The sequence below is a fragment of the Pseudorasbora parva genome, chromosome 18 (assembly GCF_024679245.1).
Source record: "Pseudorasbora parva isolate DD20220531a chromosome 18, ASM2467924v1, whole genome shotgun sequence".
Taxonomy (NCBI): Eukaryota; Metazoa; Chordata; class Actinopteri; order Cypriniformes; family Gobionidae; genus Pseudorasbora; species Pseudorasbora parva.
Window position 1 is genome coordinate 16,000,072 of NC_090189.1, and position 20,026 is coordinate 16,020,097.

Here is a 20,026-nt window from a genome sequence, read left to right on the forward strand (position 1 = left end):
AAAAGAAAAAGAAAGTTGACTTGGACACACACTGTCGCCATTGCTTTGTCGCTGTAAATTCCTGTAAGTGTAAACAGCCTTTAAATAGTGCAGTCTAGCCAAAAGTGAAAGTCAAAAGTGTGCTTGGGTCCTGCCATTATTCATTTCCCAAGCTTCATTTAATATAAGAAGCCAGAGATGCAGTGCTAATAACAAGGAGATACATCACCTATTGATTTACAAGTTTAATATCCGCCAGGATAACAAAAAACTAAAACAACAACAACAACAAAAAACAAGGCAAAAAAAACCAAGTCTGCTTTCATTAACACAGTGTGAATCATTTCCTAGTAATACAAATGTTCTGTGTGATGTCCATGTGAATCCACAGGGAAGCGTACAGGACAGCTTTAAGCTCTGCAAATAGCCCAGAGGTCTGAGCAAACTCAATCCTATCACTGTGAACAAATAAAATGAGTCTCTGATTGATCCTTTTTCATGACTCTGCTCTCTATAGCCGCTGTTATGAGGACTCTGGAGATCGTGCGGCTAAATTTAGGAGGTTCTGCAGATTGATTTCTGCTTCTCTCTTCTTCTAAACCCCCTCCCTCCACCTTCTGTAGATGCTTTGTGGTCAGATTGCAGTGTCGTGGATTGAATTTTTTCCCCTGCCACTCACCGCAACTGTCAAAAGATAGGCTTTGACTGACGGTTGGGCTGAGCAGCTAGCATTTGACTGACGGTTAGCTGCGCGGCGGTGGTGTTGGTGCGTCGGGTGGGAGATGGGGAAGCAAACAGCTCTGAGCTTATCGGACGCTAGCAGGTACCTTCATCTGCGGACTTGCTGAGATTGAGGTTTTCATCTTTGAGCACCGAAGAGTCTCTGAACACTCATGACCCTTGATCTCTATCAAACCCAGCAAGCCTACGACTGGGACTGAGGATTGGGAGCAAAGAGAATGTGTCCTCCCTCTGACTCGAGGTGACATTAGTGAGTTGTACAACTTTAGTTTTAAATCCTTGCTAGTTGAAATTTGCTCATCATTTTTGAAGGGTTAATCCCAGAGTTAAGCAGCTCAACAATACAAAGCAAGTGGCATTTTGGGAGATTTCCACGCTGGAAACACAAGCTGTGCTACGTTTTAAAGCATCACTACATAGGATCCCTACACACTCGGCAGGGGATATTTGAAGAAGTTCACTGTACTTGATAAAATGTGTTCAACTGAAACAGCTTGCAAACGCAGATTAGAAGTTAGAGATTAGAGATAATGTACTTGAGTAAATAATTCTAATATAAATAATTAGTAATATAAATAATAATAAGTAATGTACTTGACCTGAGACCTGAGAACTATTTTTGCAGCAAAGTAGCACAGTTGTTCTCACCAGGTGTCCGGGGTCCACTTGTTTCCAGTCCAAATATGTAAATATTCTTAAATCAAGATGCATTTACAAGATAAGTAAAATGACATAAGATATATTTTTTTCTTGTTTTCTGGGGAAAAAATATAAAAATTGAGTTTTTGCTTAAAACAAGCAAAATTATCTCCCAATGGGGTGAGAAAAATAATCGTAATTCTGTCTGGGATGGAAACAAGAAACAAGATTTCAATAAGAAACAATATTATTTTTCAGAAAACATATGTGCTGGTCATGTAATTAGAATATTATCAAAAAGGTGATTTATTTCACTAATTCCATTCAAAAAGTGAAACTTGTATAATATATTAATTCATTAATTATTACACACAGACTGATATATTTCAAATGTGTATTTCTTTTCATTTTGATGATTATACCTGACGACTATGGAAAAACCCTTATCTTTTAATTCTGTAAATCATGAAGAACAGTGTACCCTGAAGAACATTCAGTTCCTAAAACGTCTTTTATACATAAAATTAAATCATTTCAATCGAAAATGTTTGTGGACAATAGCCTTGGAGTCAAAAAGGTTGAGTACCACTGACTTAGCATGCTTACACCGTGGTGTGACGTCTACAGTGCTGGTCTCAGGTCAAGTACAGTGCCATTGTTGTAGTCACCATCTTTTTTCCCCTTGTTGCGACAGGATGGCACAGCTGGCAGATAACCTGCTGAACTTGCATGTGTTAAACCACTCTCGTACACAGGCCCAGCATACTAAAGCTATGAAAGTACACCCTTTTATGCACCTTCAATATACAGGCCTGCTGTCGTCCCTGAAAAATAACGCCGGCTTTCAGCAGAAAGCGAGTCTGACTGATTGTTGGATTCGGGGAAGCGAGACTAAGGGTAAGAAAGGAAAATGTATGTACAGAAATGGGAATAAAAATAAAATTGCTAACTGATAACAGCAGCATTTTTTGGATGCTGGAGAGACTTCTTAACTACCATAACCACCTTGAACATCCAGCTTTATCAAACAATATGTTTCTGGATAGACAACTATTTTTTGCAAGGTGAACAGCAACGCTAGTGTCCACCTGCCTCATAAGCACCAAATCAGCATTCTGTGTGCAAAAGCAGAGCTCAGTTTCACAACCCAGTGAGCTGCCTTGTTGCTTTCCAGCAAGTAACAGATGTCATTTCACATCTAGGTTAACTATAGACCCAGCATAGTCCATCTATGAGTACCACACTTCTAAACCAAATAACGCTGAATGCGGTTTTGCCAAAATAACTTGCAATGTATTACATTCCATCATGTAAGCAAAGTGTTTGGTTTTATATGTTTTGTCATGTCAGTATATCTAGAAATGACCAGTCTATTCGTGGGCTACGGTTAGACTTCTATTAAATTCTCACTGACAGCCCAAATTTGGCCTTGTTTTAGCTTAGACGTCAGGGCTGTGTTTGGGCGGCTATTAGGCATCTTTTAAATGCAAGCTGCTCGCTGGACTACTGCCTACGGTAGCTGTTTTCTAAGGAGGCACCCTAAAGGCCCTGATATACTCATGGAAAAGTTCTTTTTACAGTATTAAATATGGAAAAAGACCAGTGGTAGTTTGAAGTTGCTTACCAGCCAGAGTGAACTTTTCCTGAAAAGTGTATTCTGGCTGCTGTTTCGAACTCCAGAAAAAAAATCCCAAATAACTTTGTTTCGGCCATATTTTGTTCAAATTTATGTCACAACAGTTAGTTAGAAGTATATCGGGGCCTTGACGGTCATTGATTTTAGTAAAATAATGTTTTTTTAATCATTGACACTTCTTGAATGATTGATAAGGATTTGGTTGCCGTCTTGGGTGTATTTCACCAAAAGTTTGTTGCAAATCTCCACAAAAAGCCTTAGAATTAGGCAAAAATTTGTTATCAGCATAAAGGCAGCGTAATTAAGCTGGATAAGCCTCCGCATCGGGCCTATAATGCTCCAAAATTCTCTTTCCGTAGGCAGCTTTCTAGGTTTTGTAACAGAGCACAAGAGCGAGTTGAATACAGTCTCGATTTTGTGTGTCAGTGTCATGGATATATTACCTGGAGTCCTGCTGGGTAATGCTCATGTACAGTTCCCAGGTTGTGTCCTCTTCAATCGCACCATGAGGCACCAGCAAACTCACACCTAGCAAAAGATAAGAGACGCACACGCACCACACACAAAGCCAAACAATTTATATGATCCGGCAGCATGACGGAATGGGACTTGGATGCTAAACTAGAACAAACAAAGTTACTCTTTTGGAGACACCCTTAATTTCCCAGAAGCCCTTTCAGTGGGACGAATAGTTTGATGCAAGCCTGGAATAGTGAAACGGCAGAACATTTTTCTTGTGGGACTCGTGCTTGACAAAATGTCTTAAAAATCGATTCAAAACCTCCCTTACGAAGGACTGTGCACAGCACACATGAGCCTACACCTCGTGAAGTGACAAGGCACCTGTAGAGTTGTTAGAGTCGCTATTTGGCTGTAAAGGTCTTTAAAAAAAAGCCTAAGTGAAAACTCCAGCACGCTTCAACAGATGCACTAGCCTCTAACCTTTCTCACACACTTCTGCCAGCCTGTCAAGACTCTTTACAGCATGTGACAGGATCAGAGGTGGAAAAGAGCAAGGGAGAGAGAGAGAGAGAGAGAGAGAGAGAGAGAGAGAGAGAGAGAGAGAGAGAGAGAGAGAGAGAGAGAGAGAGAGAGAGAGAGAGAGAGAGAGAGAGAGAGAGAGAGAGAGAGAGAGAGAGAGATGGACCCTAGAGATTCCTAAATCAATTCCGCCCTGCTGGTCTCTCTGCCTCTGTCAGTTGCCCCCTCTCTCAGCCGCTGGGTGCTGTGTGCACAGCCTCTTTAACACACAGCACAGCCACTGGATGTACGGCATGTGAGAGTAAAAGACAAAAAAAGGAAGGCTGTATATATATATATATATATATATATATATATATATATATATCATGGAATTGATATGGCAAAATGAGTTTTGGTGTGCAAATGCTACGCAGTTTTTTGCGTGCATATGACACGTTCTTGGGTAGGTTTAGGATGGTGGGGTGGGGGGTTCATACATATAATACGCCATAAAGTGCGTATCATGTCCACGTGAAAAAACGCGTACCATATGCATGGCAAAATTCATTTTTAGATGATTTGAGATTGCACTTGTACTATTTATACGCATTTTCATGAGATCGGGCTTGCCACAACACAAAGAAATAAGCCACAGCACAACGGAAATGCTCCCGACCACTAGGAGGCTCTCGGAGTGAGGTGGAGTTAGTTTTCCTTGCCATTGTTCTATAGATTCGGCAGTCTTACACATATATAAACACTATAATCGAAGTTTGCAATGGTATATCGACATGAAACATCAATTCATAATCACCTACGTGCATTATAGCTGCATATTTATACTCGAGAATAATTTACCCACTACCATGCCGTGCATGATGCCCAAAGGCGGACAGAGCTTGATTAACTTACTTGAGTAAAAGTACAGATACCCCTTGCTAAATATTACTTAAGTACAAGTAAAAGTACTACAGTCAGATGTCTACTATGTGCACTATGTAGTATTTTTTTTCAGTATAATATCCAAAAACCCCTAGGCCAGTATTTTATATTTTGTTCAGTTGAGTTCTTACAATATCCCCAATGTTTCCAACTATTTGTACATTGTGAGAAAATTGCTATTTTAACTAAGGACCCGGGGCGTGTCAGCATAGCGTTTCAGGGAGTCACTTGTCAATCGCACCATATCTGCGTTACCCTTGGGCAGAAGCGCTTTACTCTTCGCAGTGTGAACATGTCACAGCAGCACATTAACGTCATAACATCATTTTAAACACACTTAAAGGTCCCGTTCTTCGCAAGTTTTCGAAGCTTTGATTATGTTTACAGTGTGCAATATAACATGTGAGTTCATGTTTCGCGTGTAAAAAAAACTGTATTTTTCACACAATTTACTTATCTGTAAAGCGCTGTTTTCTCTGTCCTAAAAACGGCCTGATGATTTCCTTGTTCTATGAAGTCCCTCCTTCAGAAAAACGTAACGAGTTCTGATTGGGCCAGCGCTTCCCGTGTTGTGATTGGACAGCAGCTTAGCGCACTTTGCCCGGAAAGATCCCGCCTCTTACCATAACAGGGAGATGCAAGCGCTGAATGCGCGCTCTTCTCCACGTGGGAGAGCAACAAGACCACGCCCCCTATTTTGCATGTTCTTGTGGGCGGAGGGTTAGGCAAGAAACGGCTCTACTGACGTCATTCCTGAAGGAAGTGCAGGGGTGTAGTCCAAACCGGCCGTTCACTGTAGGCTTTGAAAGGGAACTTCTGTTAAATAAAATAACTCGCTTGGCATTGAACTTTGAGCTTTATAATTTTACAGGTATTATTTATGCTCTAACAGCAACATTACACACTAACTAAAATTTGAAAGATGGAATCGCAAAGAACGGGACCTTTAAATGTATCTAATTTGATTAACAGAGCTGCTTTACCTTATACTCATGAAAAGCGGAAATAGTGCGCATGCCCGGAGACCGTGTCCCGCCCCGTCCCGTCATAATAAAAGTCCTGGTGTTCGGAGGCGGGTGTTTGTATAACAATCGCTCCAGCGGCCGTGCTCAGCTCCACAACACTCGGTCCTGCCCTGCTTTACACTACAGTAACTTTAATAACCGCATCCATCAACATGATTTCTGCCCGTGTCCTATTTTCCATCGGGTGTGAGGTGAAGACCACATGTCCCAAGATGCTGCACTCAAACTTGGCTTCATCAAACTACGCCTTTGTTTTGAATAGGCGCCCTCCAGTGGACGGAAAGTTTCATAGTGCACCTTTAAGTAAAAGTACTTGTTTTAAAAGTACTTGAGTATCAAAAGTAACATTTTCTAAATATTGCATTACTATTGCCACAGTGCTTACATTTATGTACAGAAACGTCCTACATGGAGTTATGAAAAATGTTAAAGCTACACTGTGTGATATTTTCCCTCATCTAGTGGTGAAAAGGTATATGACCATCCAGTGAATAATAGTTTCTGCTCCTCTCAATTTCAATTTCGTTTCAACTCCTACGGTGGCCGATTTAGTCATGGGTTCCAGTTCGACCTCTTCAGTAGCTGCGTTTCCATTACAGATTTGCGAAAAACTTTTGCGATATTTCTTAAATGTCGATAAAAAACTGTTGCGAAATGACAGCGTTTCCATAGCTGCAGTTATGCGACTAAAACATATTACTTTCCTCTCGTGATAGGTCAGTCCAAAATGATGGCACTTGGTAGGTTTGTACATCCCATCCATCACACTAGCCATTATTTTTATTGGAAGGAGACATATGTGTTATCCAAGCATTAATGGCAAGGAAAGCCTCTTAGGTTACTGAAGCGGCACGGATATGAGGTGTGTGTGTGTGTGTGTGTGTCAGATCTGCTTCAAGGTCTTCATGATAATGTAGCATTTCTGTGTTTAGAATCCAGTATTACTGTAATCCTATATTGTCTTTTATGAGTTTAATAAAGAACTCCATCTCGTCTTCTCTCCAAACCGAAACATCATCTGTAAAGAATGATCGCCTTTTAAGCACGGCAGGTTGACGCATATAGCTAGAGAAGAGCGAAATGTTTGAATTTGCATGTTAACTCAAATGTTTTATTTTTATTTTCACCACTTTCGTTATTTTGGCTAGATATTTCGTTTGATTGGCATTTGAACTGAATTTAGAAATGCTTTGGAAAAGAAAAAATTGGCATTTAATAAACAAAATATTTTTTTTGAAATGGAGACCGCGTTTGGAGTGAGTGCATGCAAAATAATTAGTTCCCCGAGTCCACAAATAAAAATAGACAGTTTATAGTATATAATTATGTCTTGAACTCATTTGTATAGCTAAAAATGACAAGAGTATTGTAAATTGTTTCATCTCTCTTAAAGGAAGAAGGAAAAATGAGAACGTCGGCGCTTTTATCGGCCGTGGGTTAAAGAAAACATAGCCTAACTACGAAACTAAATAGGCTGCGTATAGGCCTAAACATTAGCCTGTAATATTATTATTTTAATGTATATGTTGGTTATAAAAAGTGAGCAGCATGAGTAAGAATCGCAATATGTTTGAGACCTGGGGAGTCACATGATTTTGATCACTTCGAGTTTTATTTTCTAGAAAGTCTTTCTTAAAAAATACATTTAGTTTTGTATAAATTGTATTTTTATTTTGATCGATGTTTCATCAATTAAATGCCTGTTTATTAGATAAGAAGCAAACTAAGATCGTCTGGAATGGATTGACGTGCGTAACTGGCCTGTTTCCTCTGCCTTTGTGTAAGGCTGAAAATACAGGCTGGCTCTTTCTGTTTTAATACATTTCTTGAATATATGTCTTAATTACAGTATATATAGCCTGTAGTCCTTATTAGGAGAAAATCTATGTCCTTTTAACTACATTATCTTGTTATTACGACACAATTGAGTGGAAAATAAAATATATAGGCCCTATGTTGCAGCAATGCGTCACAGCAACAGGTGACATGTAAATGCGAAAAAAACGATTCCATTGCAGTTTCGCGAAAATGTCCTTTTTCGAATTGCCTGAAAAACCACCTCATGAGAGCGTAAAAACTTTTTTGCGATATATGGGAGTTTTTGCGAAATTGCCGCGTTTCCATTGGGCGTATTTTCAATTCGCAATTTCAATATGCGCAATTTGAAGGGTAATGGAAACGCGCTTAGTGAGTGTTGCTTCAACTCAAGTGATGAGCTAATTTTTGAAAACTATTATAATTTGCAGTTATTTAATTTACCAAATGATCTATGATCAAATTAATCTATGTAAAATGAATAATAGTTTTAAGTTTTCGTTATTTTTTACCATTTCATTGCTAACATCAGCTATCAGGTTCCAGACGAATGCAAGCTAATCTTAGTAAAGGAACTTTTATCAGTGCTATCGTTATTCTGTATATTGTACGACATCACTAGCGTAAGGCAAACAAATTATAATGCAATTAAAATATTAATCTCATGTTATCCGTCATAGAACACGGATTTATGTTATAAGGTAAACAATACTTTTTCATCATTGACGCGAGGAAAACTATCCTAGACGTCGTTCTAGTGTTATGCTCAGCACACCATGATATAATTAGCCAAGCAACAATAACACTTCCAATATACACAAATAGGCTGAATTAATATTACCTGTCGAGAAGAAAGGAGGAAATGTCGGCGTTCTTTTTAAAATCGTTGCTCCTCATGAGCTCTTTCCATCTTGGAAAGGCCACTCCAATATTTACTTTTGTCTTGTCGATTTGCCTGTCGCGTTGCCGTCTTAATTCTATTTTCCGCTTCCTTGGTGACTCTGATACATATCCCGCAAAGTTACTAGGTCCCCGACCCGGGTCGAATTCGGTAATCAATTCTGGAACGTGGTTGCTTTCACACAGAAGGCGACCCGGCAATGTTCCGGGAATATTGCGGGTCCGACGTGCAGTGTGAAAGGGGCTTAAGAGTGATCCTCCATCATCATATAGCAGCCTCAAGCAATCCTCCTCTTCACATTCGACACGGTGCCATCGAGTGTAAAAACGCGAAAAGCGAAGCTTGAATTTACGGGTATGTCCCTCTTTGGCAAATGTACTTTTAAGATGGAGGAGCAACATGGTGACCGCCATCCGAACCCTCAACACGTATGTATTTTCAATGGTATATTATAAAATTACGAGAATGCATTATTACTTGAAAGAAATAAATATACATTAATGAGCACACATATATTTGAAAGAACTAAGTGATTTTAGCTAAGAATAAACTAAAAAAGTTACACAGTGTAGCTTTAATGTCTTGGAGAATGTAAAAGGAATTAAAATAAAATCAAGTCATTTTCATCTTTTTACCATGTTGCTTTATTTAACATTTCTCACTTGCCCACAAGGCAATAGCGAAATGGCAACACTCTGACAAACCTCTGCTAGAGTTTTAATGGATTTTTTGCTCGCACATTTGAACCTGACTGTGTTAAACACACCGCATACTTAAGAACATCACGGGTTTAGCACATTCCCAGGATGGACCTGCTGCATCTCCTCCTGGGACCCAGTAATAGACTTTTGTCCACTGTAGTGGACATTATATTTTAGTGAGTTTCTGTGACATCACACACGTCACAGTTTAGAGTCAGGATGTCCTTTATAGAGCACATTCAGGGCTTTGCAAAGATACCAAATGTTTGGAGGTGTCACCAGGACAACAACAACTTCTTGGTCTTTAAAAATGGCTGACTTAAATGTTTAGCACTCTTATGGAAATATGATCATATTTTGTAATTATAATTTAAATCTGATTAATTTTCTAATTGTTTGTTATAAATCAACATCTCAGGAAAATGCTATGGGGTTTCTAATCTAAATATGACTCTTTGTTACAAAACAGGGCGTTGATTTCATAAATGTCCACTGTAGAGGACACCGGGACATAAATCAAGTTTATAAGGCATTTTGGAGACACAACAAGTAAATAGAAAAATAAATTACATATCAATATTCCTATGAAATATTACATATAATTATGAAAATGTTGCCAATTATTACTCCCCTTATTACACTTCTTTTTTTCATTACATGTTGCACCAAGAACACAATAATATGCAAATTAGATGCAATATACCGATACATTGTATTGAATGGGAAAATCCAAGTATGGCCATTTTACCCACATATTGCATAAAGTAAGATGGTATATCAAAGCATTCAGTTATATCTTTTATAACATAGCTCAGAATCATCTTTAAAAAAAGTTTGTTTAAAAAAAAATCCTGAAACTTAAAAATGTATTCGTGAATTAAAAATAAATCCCATTGTTTTTGCCTATACATGCAATTTCATTTCATTAAAAAATTTTAACAACTGAGTCCTGGTGTCAACTACAGAGGACATATCATAAAATATGAATATAATATAATTTTACAAAAAAAATAATCTGTCCATTTGTTTCTTATGCTCTAAACAATCTAATGACATGAAAAAATACAAAATTCAAAAAACTTTTTTTTTCTGGGTCCCAGGAGGATCTTCATCCGTTGTTTTGTCCATGGTTTTATCTCTTATCTAAATCTGACTCTGGAGTTGACTTTGGCAGAAAGCTGAAGCTGATTGCTGATAGGCTGTCCCTATCAGTGGCACCTGCACAATCCGATCACGTTTGAGAGGGAAACAACAAATTGAGGGTTTCTGGGAATTTTGTTTTTGTTTTTGAAGTAGTAATGGGAACTTACTGTTATGGATAGAAATGTAGCTGAGTAAAGAGTACAATATTTGCCTCTCAAATGTACTTAAGTAAAGTCATGAGTTCCAAAAATGATACTCGAGTAAAGTACAGATCCCTCAAAATTGTACTTAAGTACTCTACTCAACTAAATGTACTCCGTTACTGTCCAGCTCTGCTGATGCCTAAGGAAATGTCCGCCAATTCCAAGTGGTTGAAACATAATTTGTATGAATTAAAATTACTTTTTGTTTTCAAATGTTGAAATTCCAGTGTTGTGCATTACGGAGTCAGGTTTACTGATACAATCAAGCTGTTGTTTTTAACATGTTCGTTTTTAAATGTTAAAAGTAATTTTAAAGGCCCCCTGAAATCAAAATTGAATGTTTTTAGCTTTTAGTATGACTATGTTAGCCTTAAGGTTAGGAATAAGCTGGTGTGTTCCAAAACAATGACAAAAAAATTTGCATTTAGGAGATATAAGCATTCAAAAACTACAGTCTCTCAGTTCCATTAAAATGGATCACTGATTTTTGACATCACCGCAGACTTCTCTCATCAAATCTTCTGTCCAATCAAAATATACACAATGTGATTGGCCCGACCAGAGTTTGCCGTTTACAGCTCAGAAGTGTATTGAGAGTTGCTAGACGACACTCGCGGCAGATTAGATTTGCTGCCGCTAGGGTGCGTCTAGATTTCTAGGCTAGCGCTATGGTAGAAGGTCAATGCATTCTTAAATATGCAGCTATAATGCATGTAGGTGATTTTGAATTAATATTTAAAGTTGATAAACAATGGTTAGCCTACATTCTGTTAAAAAGAATTGTGGTATTGATATCTTTGTAAAATTGCAGACTCTTTAGAACAGTGTAAACTTTACCGCACTACAGAGCCCCCTAGTGGTTGGGAGCATTTCCATTGTGCCGTGGCTTGAATTCTTTGTGTTGTGAACGTCTCGGTTACGTATGTAACCCTCGTTCCCTGAAGGAGGGAACGGAGACGTACGTCAGAACTGAACCGACGAATGGGATCTTACTTTAGAGACCAATCCTACTTCGAGCATCTAACAACGAGCCAATGAAATTTGGCATGCGATCACGCATTCCACGCTCCGCCCCGCAGCGCGGGTATAAATAGGAAGTGGAATGGTAGATCAGCGCTTTTTCTGCTGAGGAGCCGAAAGGTGACCGGACTCCCAGCGGAAGCACAGCATCTGGCGACGGGACGTACGTCTCCGTTCCCTCCTTCAGGGAACGAGGGTTACATACGTAACCGAGACGTTCCCTTTCAGTCGGTCACGTTCGACGTACGTCAGAACTGAACCGACGAATGGGATCCCTATGGAAAACGCCAGGATGCTGGCCCTTCCAGCGTCCTGCTTGAGCGCACTGCACCGTCTAGTATGGTACGGAAGTCAGGGCTCCAAGCAGGGAGTACAGTCACTGCTGTTTCTGCAAGACCCACTCAGAATGACTATTGGATAACGCTGGGAAAGCGTGCCTACCTCGTTCTTGAGAGAGAGGGTACGCTGCGGGGCCACGTCCTTCAGGGAAGGAGAGGTGGCAGAGTACACATAAGGACTAACCTGGCAGGGTAGTGCAACATATGGCAGTCTCTGGGGTGGTTCCAGCCTGATTGAAGGGGGGAAAGAACACGCCCAGAGACGACAGAGCGGGCTCTGTCGAGGGAAAGACACGGGGCTAGCCCGAAGGGTAGCTGATACCGTGGAAGAATACACATATGGGGTTGCCGTGAGGGAACCGCTACATATGGAACCCAGCCTACAGCCACGTTTCACAAGCATACGGGTGCAGGCCTGGCGTCAGACGGTCCGCAACGTCTGACACCGGAGGGGTGACGGAGGAGCTCGACAGGGTTAGCCGGTTTCCCGGGGAACACAACTGGAGACAATAGACGCACGTATCCGGCCCAGAGGGCGGGAGTGGCGTTTCGCAAGCCGACACTTAGAACGGGCACTTAGCGCTCCTGGCCCCTGGGGGCGAGGATGCGGGAAGATACCGGCTCTACACGTAAGCTATAGAATCTAGCAAACGTGTTAGGTGTCGCCCAGCCCGCAGCTCTACATATGTCTGTCAGCGAGGCGCCTTGAGCCAGCGCCCAGGAAGAAGCAACACTCCGAGTGGAGTGAGCTCTTACCCCGAACGGGCAAGGCACGTCTTGGGACTGGTAGGCCAAGACTATAGCATCCACTATCCAGTGGGCTAACCTCTGCTTGGAGACAGCCTTTCCCTTCTGCTGGCCTCCGTAACAGACGAAGAGTTGCTCTGAGGTCCGAAGGCTTTGGGTCCGGTCAACGTAAGCGCGAAGAGCGCGGACCGGACACAGCAAAGCCAGGGCTGGGTCTGCCTCCTCCGAAGGCAGCGCTTGCAGGTTCACCACCTGATCCCGGAAGGGAGTGGTAGGAACCTTGGGCACATATCCGGGCCGGGGTCTCAGGACGACGTGAGAGTTACCTGGCCCGAACTCTAGGCACGATTCGTTGACCGAAAGTGCATGCAGGTCCCCTACCCTCTTGATCGAGGCCAATGCCGTCAGGAGCACTGTCTTCATTGACAAGATTTTCAACTCACAAGACGCCAAGGGCTCGAAGGGAGGGCTCTGAAGTGCTCGGAGCACTAGAGCTAAGTCCCAAGAGGGTATCGAGGATGGACGAGGAGGATTTAGTCTCCTCGCACCTCTGAGGAACCTGACGATTAGGTCGTGCTTCCCCACGGACTTACCTTCTACTACATCATGGTACGCTGCTATTGCTGCAGCATATACCTTGAGGGTGGAGGGAGACAGCCTTCTCTCCAACCCACCTTGCAGGAAGGAAAGCACGACACTGATCGAACACCTTCGGGGGTCTTCCCGGCGGGAAGCGCACCACTCAACGAACAGGTTCCACTTCAGAGCATAGAGGCGCCTCGTAGAGGGGGCTCTAGCTGAAGCGATGGTATCTACGACAGCTTGTGGTAGTCCATCTAGAACCTCCGCGTCCCGTCCAGGGACCAGACATGAAGATTCCAGAGGTCTGGACGCGGGTGCCATAGCGTGCCCCGTCCCTGAGAAAGAAGGTCCTTCCTCAGGGGAATCGGCCAAGGAGGGGCTGTCGCGAGGAGTGTGAGTTCTGGGAACCAGGTCCGGTTGGGCCAATACGGCGCAACTAACAAGACCTGCTCCTCGTCCTCCCTGACCTTGCACAGAGTCTGTGCAAGAAGGCTCACTGGGGGAAACGCATACTTGCGTAGGTCCCGGGGCCAGCTGTGCGCCAGTGCATCTGTGCCGAGGGTACCCCCGGTCAGGGAATAGTACCACTGGCAATGGGTCGAGTCCGGAGAGGCAAACAGGTCGACCTGTGCGGCTCCGAACTGGTCCCATATCAGCTGGACCGCCTGGGGGTGGAGTCGCCACTCTCCCGGAGGTGTCGGCTGACGAGAGAGCTCGTCGGCTGTCTGGTTCAGCACACCAGGGACATGAATGGCCCGAAGCGACCTCAGCTGCTTCTGACTCCACAGGAGGAGGTGGCGGGCGAGTTGGAGCAGACGACGGGAGCGTAGACCACCCTGACGGTTGATGTACGCAACGGCCGTGGTGCTGTCCGTACGGACCAGTACATGCTTGCCACGCAGCGGCCCCTTGAGGCGGCGGAGTGCCAGATGTACTGCCAGTAACTCGAGGCAATTGATATGCCAATGCAATTGCGGCCCCGTCCACAGACCAGCAACTGCATGCCCGTTGTACGTGGCCCCCCAGCCTGTGGTGGAGGCATCCGTGAATAGCACAGCATGCCTGGACACTTGTTCTAGGGGCACCCCGGCCCGGAGAAACGAAGTGCTGGACCACGGGCTGAAGGTTTGGCGGCAGTAAGGAGTCACTGGGACCCGGTACTGACCGCTCTGCCACGCCCACCTCGGGACTCGGCCATTGAGCCAGCATTGAAGCGGTCTCATATGAAGCAATCCGAGCGGCGTGACCGCGGCTGCAGATGCCATATGCCCCAGGAGCCTCTGAAAGAATTTCAGTGGGACCGCTGTCCTGCTCTTGAACATATTCAAGCAGTTCACACCGACTGGACTCGCTCCTCGGTGAGGCGCGCCGTCCGGTTGACCGAGTCCAGCTCCATACCGAGGTAAGAGATCCTCTGTGTGGGACAGAGTTTGCTCTTCTCTCGGTTGACCCGAAGGCCCAACTGGCTGAGGTGACTGAGCACCAGGTCCCTGTGTTCGCACAACTGGTCCTTCGACTGGGCTAGGATCAGCCAATCGTCGAGGTAGTTGAGAATCCGAACGCCGCGTTCTCTGAGTGGAACAATGGCTGCCTCCGCGACCTTCGTAAAGACGCGGGGCGACAGGGACAGCCCGAAGGGCAGGACCTTGTACTGATATGCTTTCCCCTCGAACGCAAAGCGTAGGAACGGTCTGTGTCGAGGGAGAATAGACACATGGAAGTACGCGTCCTTCAGGTCGATCGCTGCAAACCAATCCTGGGGACGGATGCATTGGAAAATGCGTTTCTGCGTCAACATCCTGAACGGGAGCTTGTGCAGGGCCCGATTCAGAACTCGCAGGTCCAGGATTGGCCGTAACCCACCCCCTTTCTTGGGCACAATGAAGTAGGGGCTGTAAAACCCCGTCTTTATATCGGCTGGAGGAACCGGCTCGATCGCGTCCTTCGCCAGTAGGACCTCGATCTCTGACCGCAAGACTTGAGCATCGCTGCTTCGCACGGAGGTGAAGAGGATGCCCTTGTACTTGGGTGGCCGGCGTGCGAACTGAATCGCGTAGCCGAGTCTGATGGTACGGATGAGCCAGCGAGACGGCCTGGGGAGACCTAGCCAGGCCCCCAGAGACCGTACAAGCGGGACCAACGGCACCACAGACGTGCCCGGGGTGGGGCAGCGAAGCGGAGTACTCTGGCCCGACTCGGGAGGCCCGGAGGCGGCCCGTAGTGTTGCCTGAGCACTCCTGGTTTGGACAGAGAGTGGGTGAGAAGGCCCGGGGACGTCCTCTGAGCCCACTCTGCTGCCCACTGCCCGGAGGCAGGAAAGTGAAGCACTCAGCCCCGACCCGGGAGGCCCGTGGGCGGCCCGGAGTGTTGACTGAGTGCTCACGAGAGAGGAAGTGTGTGGGTGAGAAGGCCCGGGGGCGTCCTCGAGGCCCACACAACTGCCCCCTGGCGACGGGAGGGTAGGAAAGGAGTGACAAGGCCCGTGGGCGTCGCACACTGCCAACCTGACCCTCTTGGGGCCCAGAGAGAGAGGAAACTGCTCTTAAAATGTGGGTACCGCTGGACTCCGGAGAGCCAGCGGCAGAGATGTTGTGACCAGTGTTGCCCCCCCGGTCCTCCTCCGGGGGGGTGGGAGGGATGCGGACATCATCTCCCTCAGAGCAGCTCCTCTTCTCCCTGGGCTGCCCGTCTCAGGGCCGCTTCCCCTTACGCTTGCCGGCAGGTTTGGCGGGCCCTTGGACGGGTTGGGCGGCCCCCTTGCGTCCGGCGCCCTGCTTCGCGGGTGGAGGCTGCTGCTTGGGCTTGGCAGGGGCGGAGGCGGACGCTGGAGGACGCCCTCGGCGACGAGCAGACTGGGGGGCTGCCCCGGGCGGCTGGGTGGAGGCAGCAGCGGGCCGCCGGGGCAGGATGTTTTTGATGGCCTCCGTCTGCTTCTTGGCCACCGAGAACTGCTGGGCAAAGTCCTCGATGGCGTCGCCGAAGAGGCCGGCCTGACAGACAGGGGCGTTTAGAAACCGAACCTTGTCCGAATCCCGCATGTCTGTCAGGTTCAGCCACAGGTGGCGTTCCTGGACCACCAAGGTGGACATCGCCCGACCCAGGGAGCGGGCCGTGACTTTCGTCGCCCGGAGGGCGAGGTCCGTCGCGGCTCTCAGTTCCTGCATAACTGCCTGGTCGGAACCACCCTCGTGCAGTTCCATGAGCGCTTTGGCCTGGTGGACCTGCAGGAGCGCCATGGCATGCAAAGCTGATGCAGCTTCTCCGCAGGCTGAGTAAGCCTTGCCCGTCAAGCCGGACGAGAACTTACACGCCCGGGAGGGGAGACGCGGGGCGTGCCTCCAGTCCGCAGCGGTCTTAGGACACAGGTGCATCGCAACCGACCGCTCGACTGGAGGGATCCCCTCGTAACCCTTAGCTGCACCACCATCGAGGGTGGTGAGGATGGAGGAGTCAGTCGATCGCTGGCGTACGCTGTACGGCGCTACCCAGGACTTCGTGAGCTCCTGATGCACTTCCGGGAAGAAAGGCACCGGGGCGGGACGCTGAGAACCAGCGCGACCCGTCCCGAGAAACCAATCATCCAGCCGCGAAGGTTCGGGACGTGGTGGAGGGTTCCACTCAAGCCCGACACTTGCGGCGGCCCAGGCAAGCATAGCCGTAAGTTCCGGGTCAGACTCGGGCAACGCTGTCACACCCGAAGGGGGCAACGCAGCCGAGTCTTCATCCTCGGAACCCATTAGCTCATCCCCCGATGCAGCAACCGACATCTGGTCCTCCGCTGGAGCCCCAAAAGAGACGACTGGCGCTCCACGTGGGAGGTCAGCGCGCCCTTCCGGAAGCTCCACCGGTACAGTGGAGGGGGGAGGGGCCCGAGGAGCCGTGAGACCCGTCGGGTTTACCCTGACCGACACCCTCAGGTCCCCACCAAGGTCATCAGCCAAAGTAGTAGCCCTCTGCTTTGCAGCTGGAGGACCACTAGATCGGGGGATGGACGATGGCGTTCCACCTCTTCTGAGGTATTGGAGACGGGACCGCAACACTGCAATGGACATATTCCCGCAATGGGAACATGTCTCATCCACGAACGCAGCCTCAGCGTGCTGTGCGCCCAGACACGAGAGACAACGAACGTGTCCGTCAAGCGGAGACAGAAATCGACCGCACCCAGAAACACACGGCTTGAATGACATCTTGAAAAAGACGCAGGGTCAAACCGTGTTGCTCTTTTGTGAATGGAAGTTGCTCTTTTAGTGCTGAAGCACTCAGGGAGATGACCGCGGCTCCACGCAGTTCGATAGTGCAAGCCTGCGTGAGCTCTCAGTGATATGTGTGTAGCGCCCAGCGAACCAACTGTAATGTAGTGTAATGTAAGGAAACGCTCAGCGAACCAACAGCTCTTTGTACACTCAGTCACTGATGTGGACGGTCTCTCGCTGACGCGCCGTATCACCCGCACTGGCAAACTCTCGTTCACAGGAATTTGACTCGTAGTCAGAAAGCTCTTCGTAGAAACAGCAAATGAAACTGTTCGGCTCCGAAGTAGAAAGCGCTGATCTACCATTCCACTTCCTATTTATACCCGCGCTGCGGGGCGGAGCGTGGAATGCGTGATCGCATGCCAAATTTCATTGGCTCGTTGTTAGATGCTCGAAGTAGGATTGGTCTCTAAAGTAAGATCCCATTCGTCGGTTCAGTTCTGACGTACGTCGAACGTGACCGACTGAAAGGGAACTTATGTTTGCATTTATATTGGGTTGTGGACTACTGAGCCACCGTATATAGGCAGTCACTCCTGCTTGCCACTTTGGCTGTTTGAATTTTATATAAAATATACATTTTCTCAATTGTTGTCTTTTTTTAAAAAAAGACATCTGAAATAACAAACTACATGCAATGTAGTTTTGCCGAAAAAAATTAACATTTTTATACATATCTTTCATTTATCTGACACATAAAGCCTCCTCTCAGTACTACATTGAGTTAGTTTTCACTGCTCATTGCACTTAAACAGTTAAATACACATAAAATAATGTCAGTCTTGGCGAGTCAGGTCCAGTGACAGTAGCCTAATAGTCCTGCTGCCATTATGAGACAATATTAAAAATATCTATATGGCCATTTTACTCCATGGTATCTATGTCAAAATTGTGGCCAGTGAAAATATGAATGGCTAGTAAATAGTGGAAAACCACTAGCCACAGTGGCAGGTGAGCTAAAAGTTAATGTCAAACTTAAGGGAACATAAAGGATGCTAACGTCTTTCAGAATGCTCTAATTTACCCCAAAACATTAATCAAGGGAAATAACATGGTTTAAAAAACAACAACAAAAAACAGGACAACATTTTCCTTAAAAATTCAGATGTACTTTTTCAAATGAACAATTCAATTGAAATTCTACCTGATGATTTGAAAGCTATCTACATTTCTAATATGTGGGCAGTGGACTGAAACTAGCCTCTTCCTTATTCACTTTTTTTCTCTCTCCATGTTTGAGTGTCTCTTGCTTCATTCATTTTTCTACACCATGCACTAAAGTGCAAACATATTTACACACCTGCGTTGGGCACCACCAGTCGTCCTCCAGCATGCCCGAACACCCCACTGGTCCTGAGTGGCCGCTTTTCAGTTGTCATACTAGAGATAAGCATTGGCTGAACAGGTGCAAGCTGATTCTTCCCCCTTCCACCCAGCGTGCCCCCTCCACTTCCTATCTCCTGCACCACGCCGCGGGGAAAGGTTTGGGAAGGAGCTTTTGCATGATACTCTGCCCTCTCTGACACACCAAGAGACACCATAAAAGAGCTATGAACTTTGACCTTGAGGTCAGGGAGGGGGTCAAAAAGTGCAGGTTCAGGGATGAGTTCCTTCTCCATGGAGTCAGGGAAACAGATGGGGCTGGTGTAGGTCCGTGACACGGTCAGGTCTGGCTGCATGGAGGAGTTCATTAACAGAGGGTTTCCTGGAACACAAAGTATGGCAGACTAGTGAATGACATGATGATCATTTGTTTCCATCTGGATCTTTTAAGCCATTTAAATATACAATAAAATGCAATTCATACATAGAATGAATGACTTGGGTACACATCTTCTGATTAACTTATTTTTAAGATTTGTACTATGTGTGTGGAATTGTAAAAAAAAAAGTCTCATTAAATGCTGGGAGAAGAAAAATAACAAAATGACTAAATTGTATAAAAAGAAGAAAAAAAAGAAAAGAAAGATGAGCATTTATTTGAAATATAATTATTTTGTAAGAATATAGACTATCGTTCAAAAATTTGGGATTAGTATTTTTTTTTTTTTTAAATGAATACTTTGTAAAAGTATGTGTTAAATTGATAAAAAGAGATATAGTAAAAATGTATATTGTTAATAAAGGTTTCTATTTTGAATACATGTTCTTTTTAACTTTTTAGTTATCATTGAATCCTAAAAAATATATTAAGTAGAACAACTGCTCCCAACATTAATAATAACGGAGTATCAAATCAGTATATTAGAGTGATTTCTGAAGGATCATGTGAGACTGGAGTAATGACTGATGAAAAATCAGCTTTGCATCACAGACATCAATTATATTTTTAGGTATATTAAAATAGAAAACCATTATATTATTTTAAACTGCAATAATATTTCACTATAATTAA

General features: G+C 45.0%; 1 protein-coding gene and 1 long non-coding RNA gene across 2 annotated transcripts in view; both read right to left on the bottom strand.

Annotated features, from left to right (window-relative positions):
- Nucleotides 1-20,026, bottom strand: part of LOC137046659 (uncharacterized) — a 541,808-nt gene that overhangs the window by 161,776 nt on the left and 360,006 nt on the right. The gene's annotated exons all lie outside the window — the stretch shown is intronic.
- unc5da (unc-5 netrin receptor Da) overlaps nt 1-20,026 on the bottom strand; it is a 293,559-nt gene that overhangs the window by 33,392 nt on the left and 240,141 nt on the right. The window contains exons 10-11 of the mRNA XM_067423231.1: nt 18,932-19,336; nt 3,439-3,523 (exon numbers count right to left, since the gene is read on the bottom strand). Coding sequence (XP_067279332.1) covers nt 3,439-3,523; nt 18,932-19,336 — 490 coding nt within the window. The remainder of the gene's footprint in view (nt 1-3,438; nt 3,524-18,931; nt 19,337-20,026) is intronic.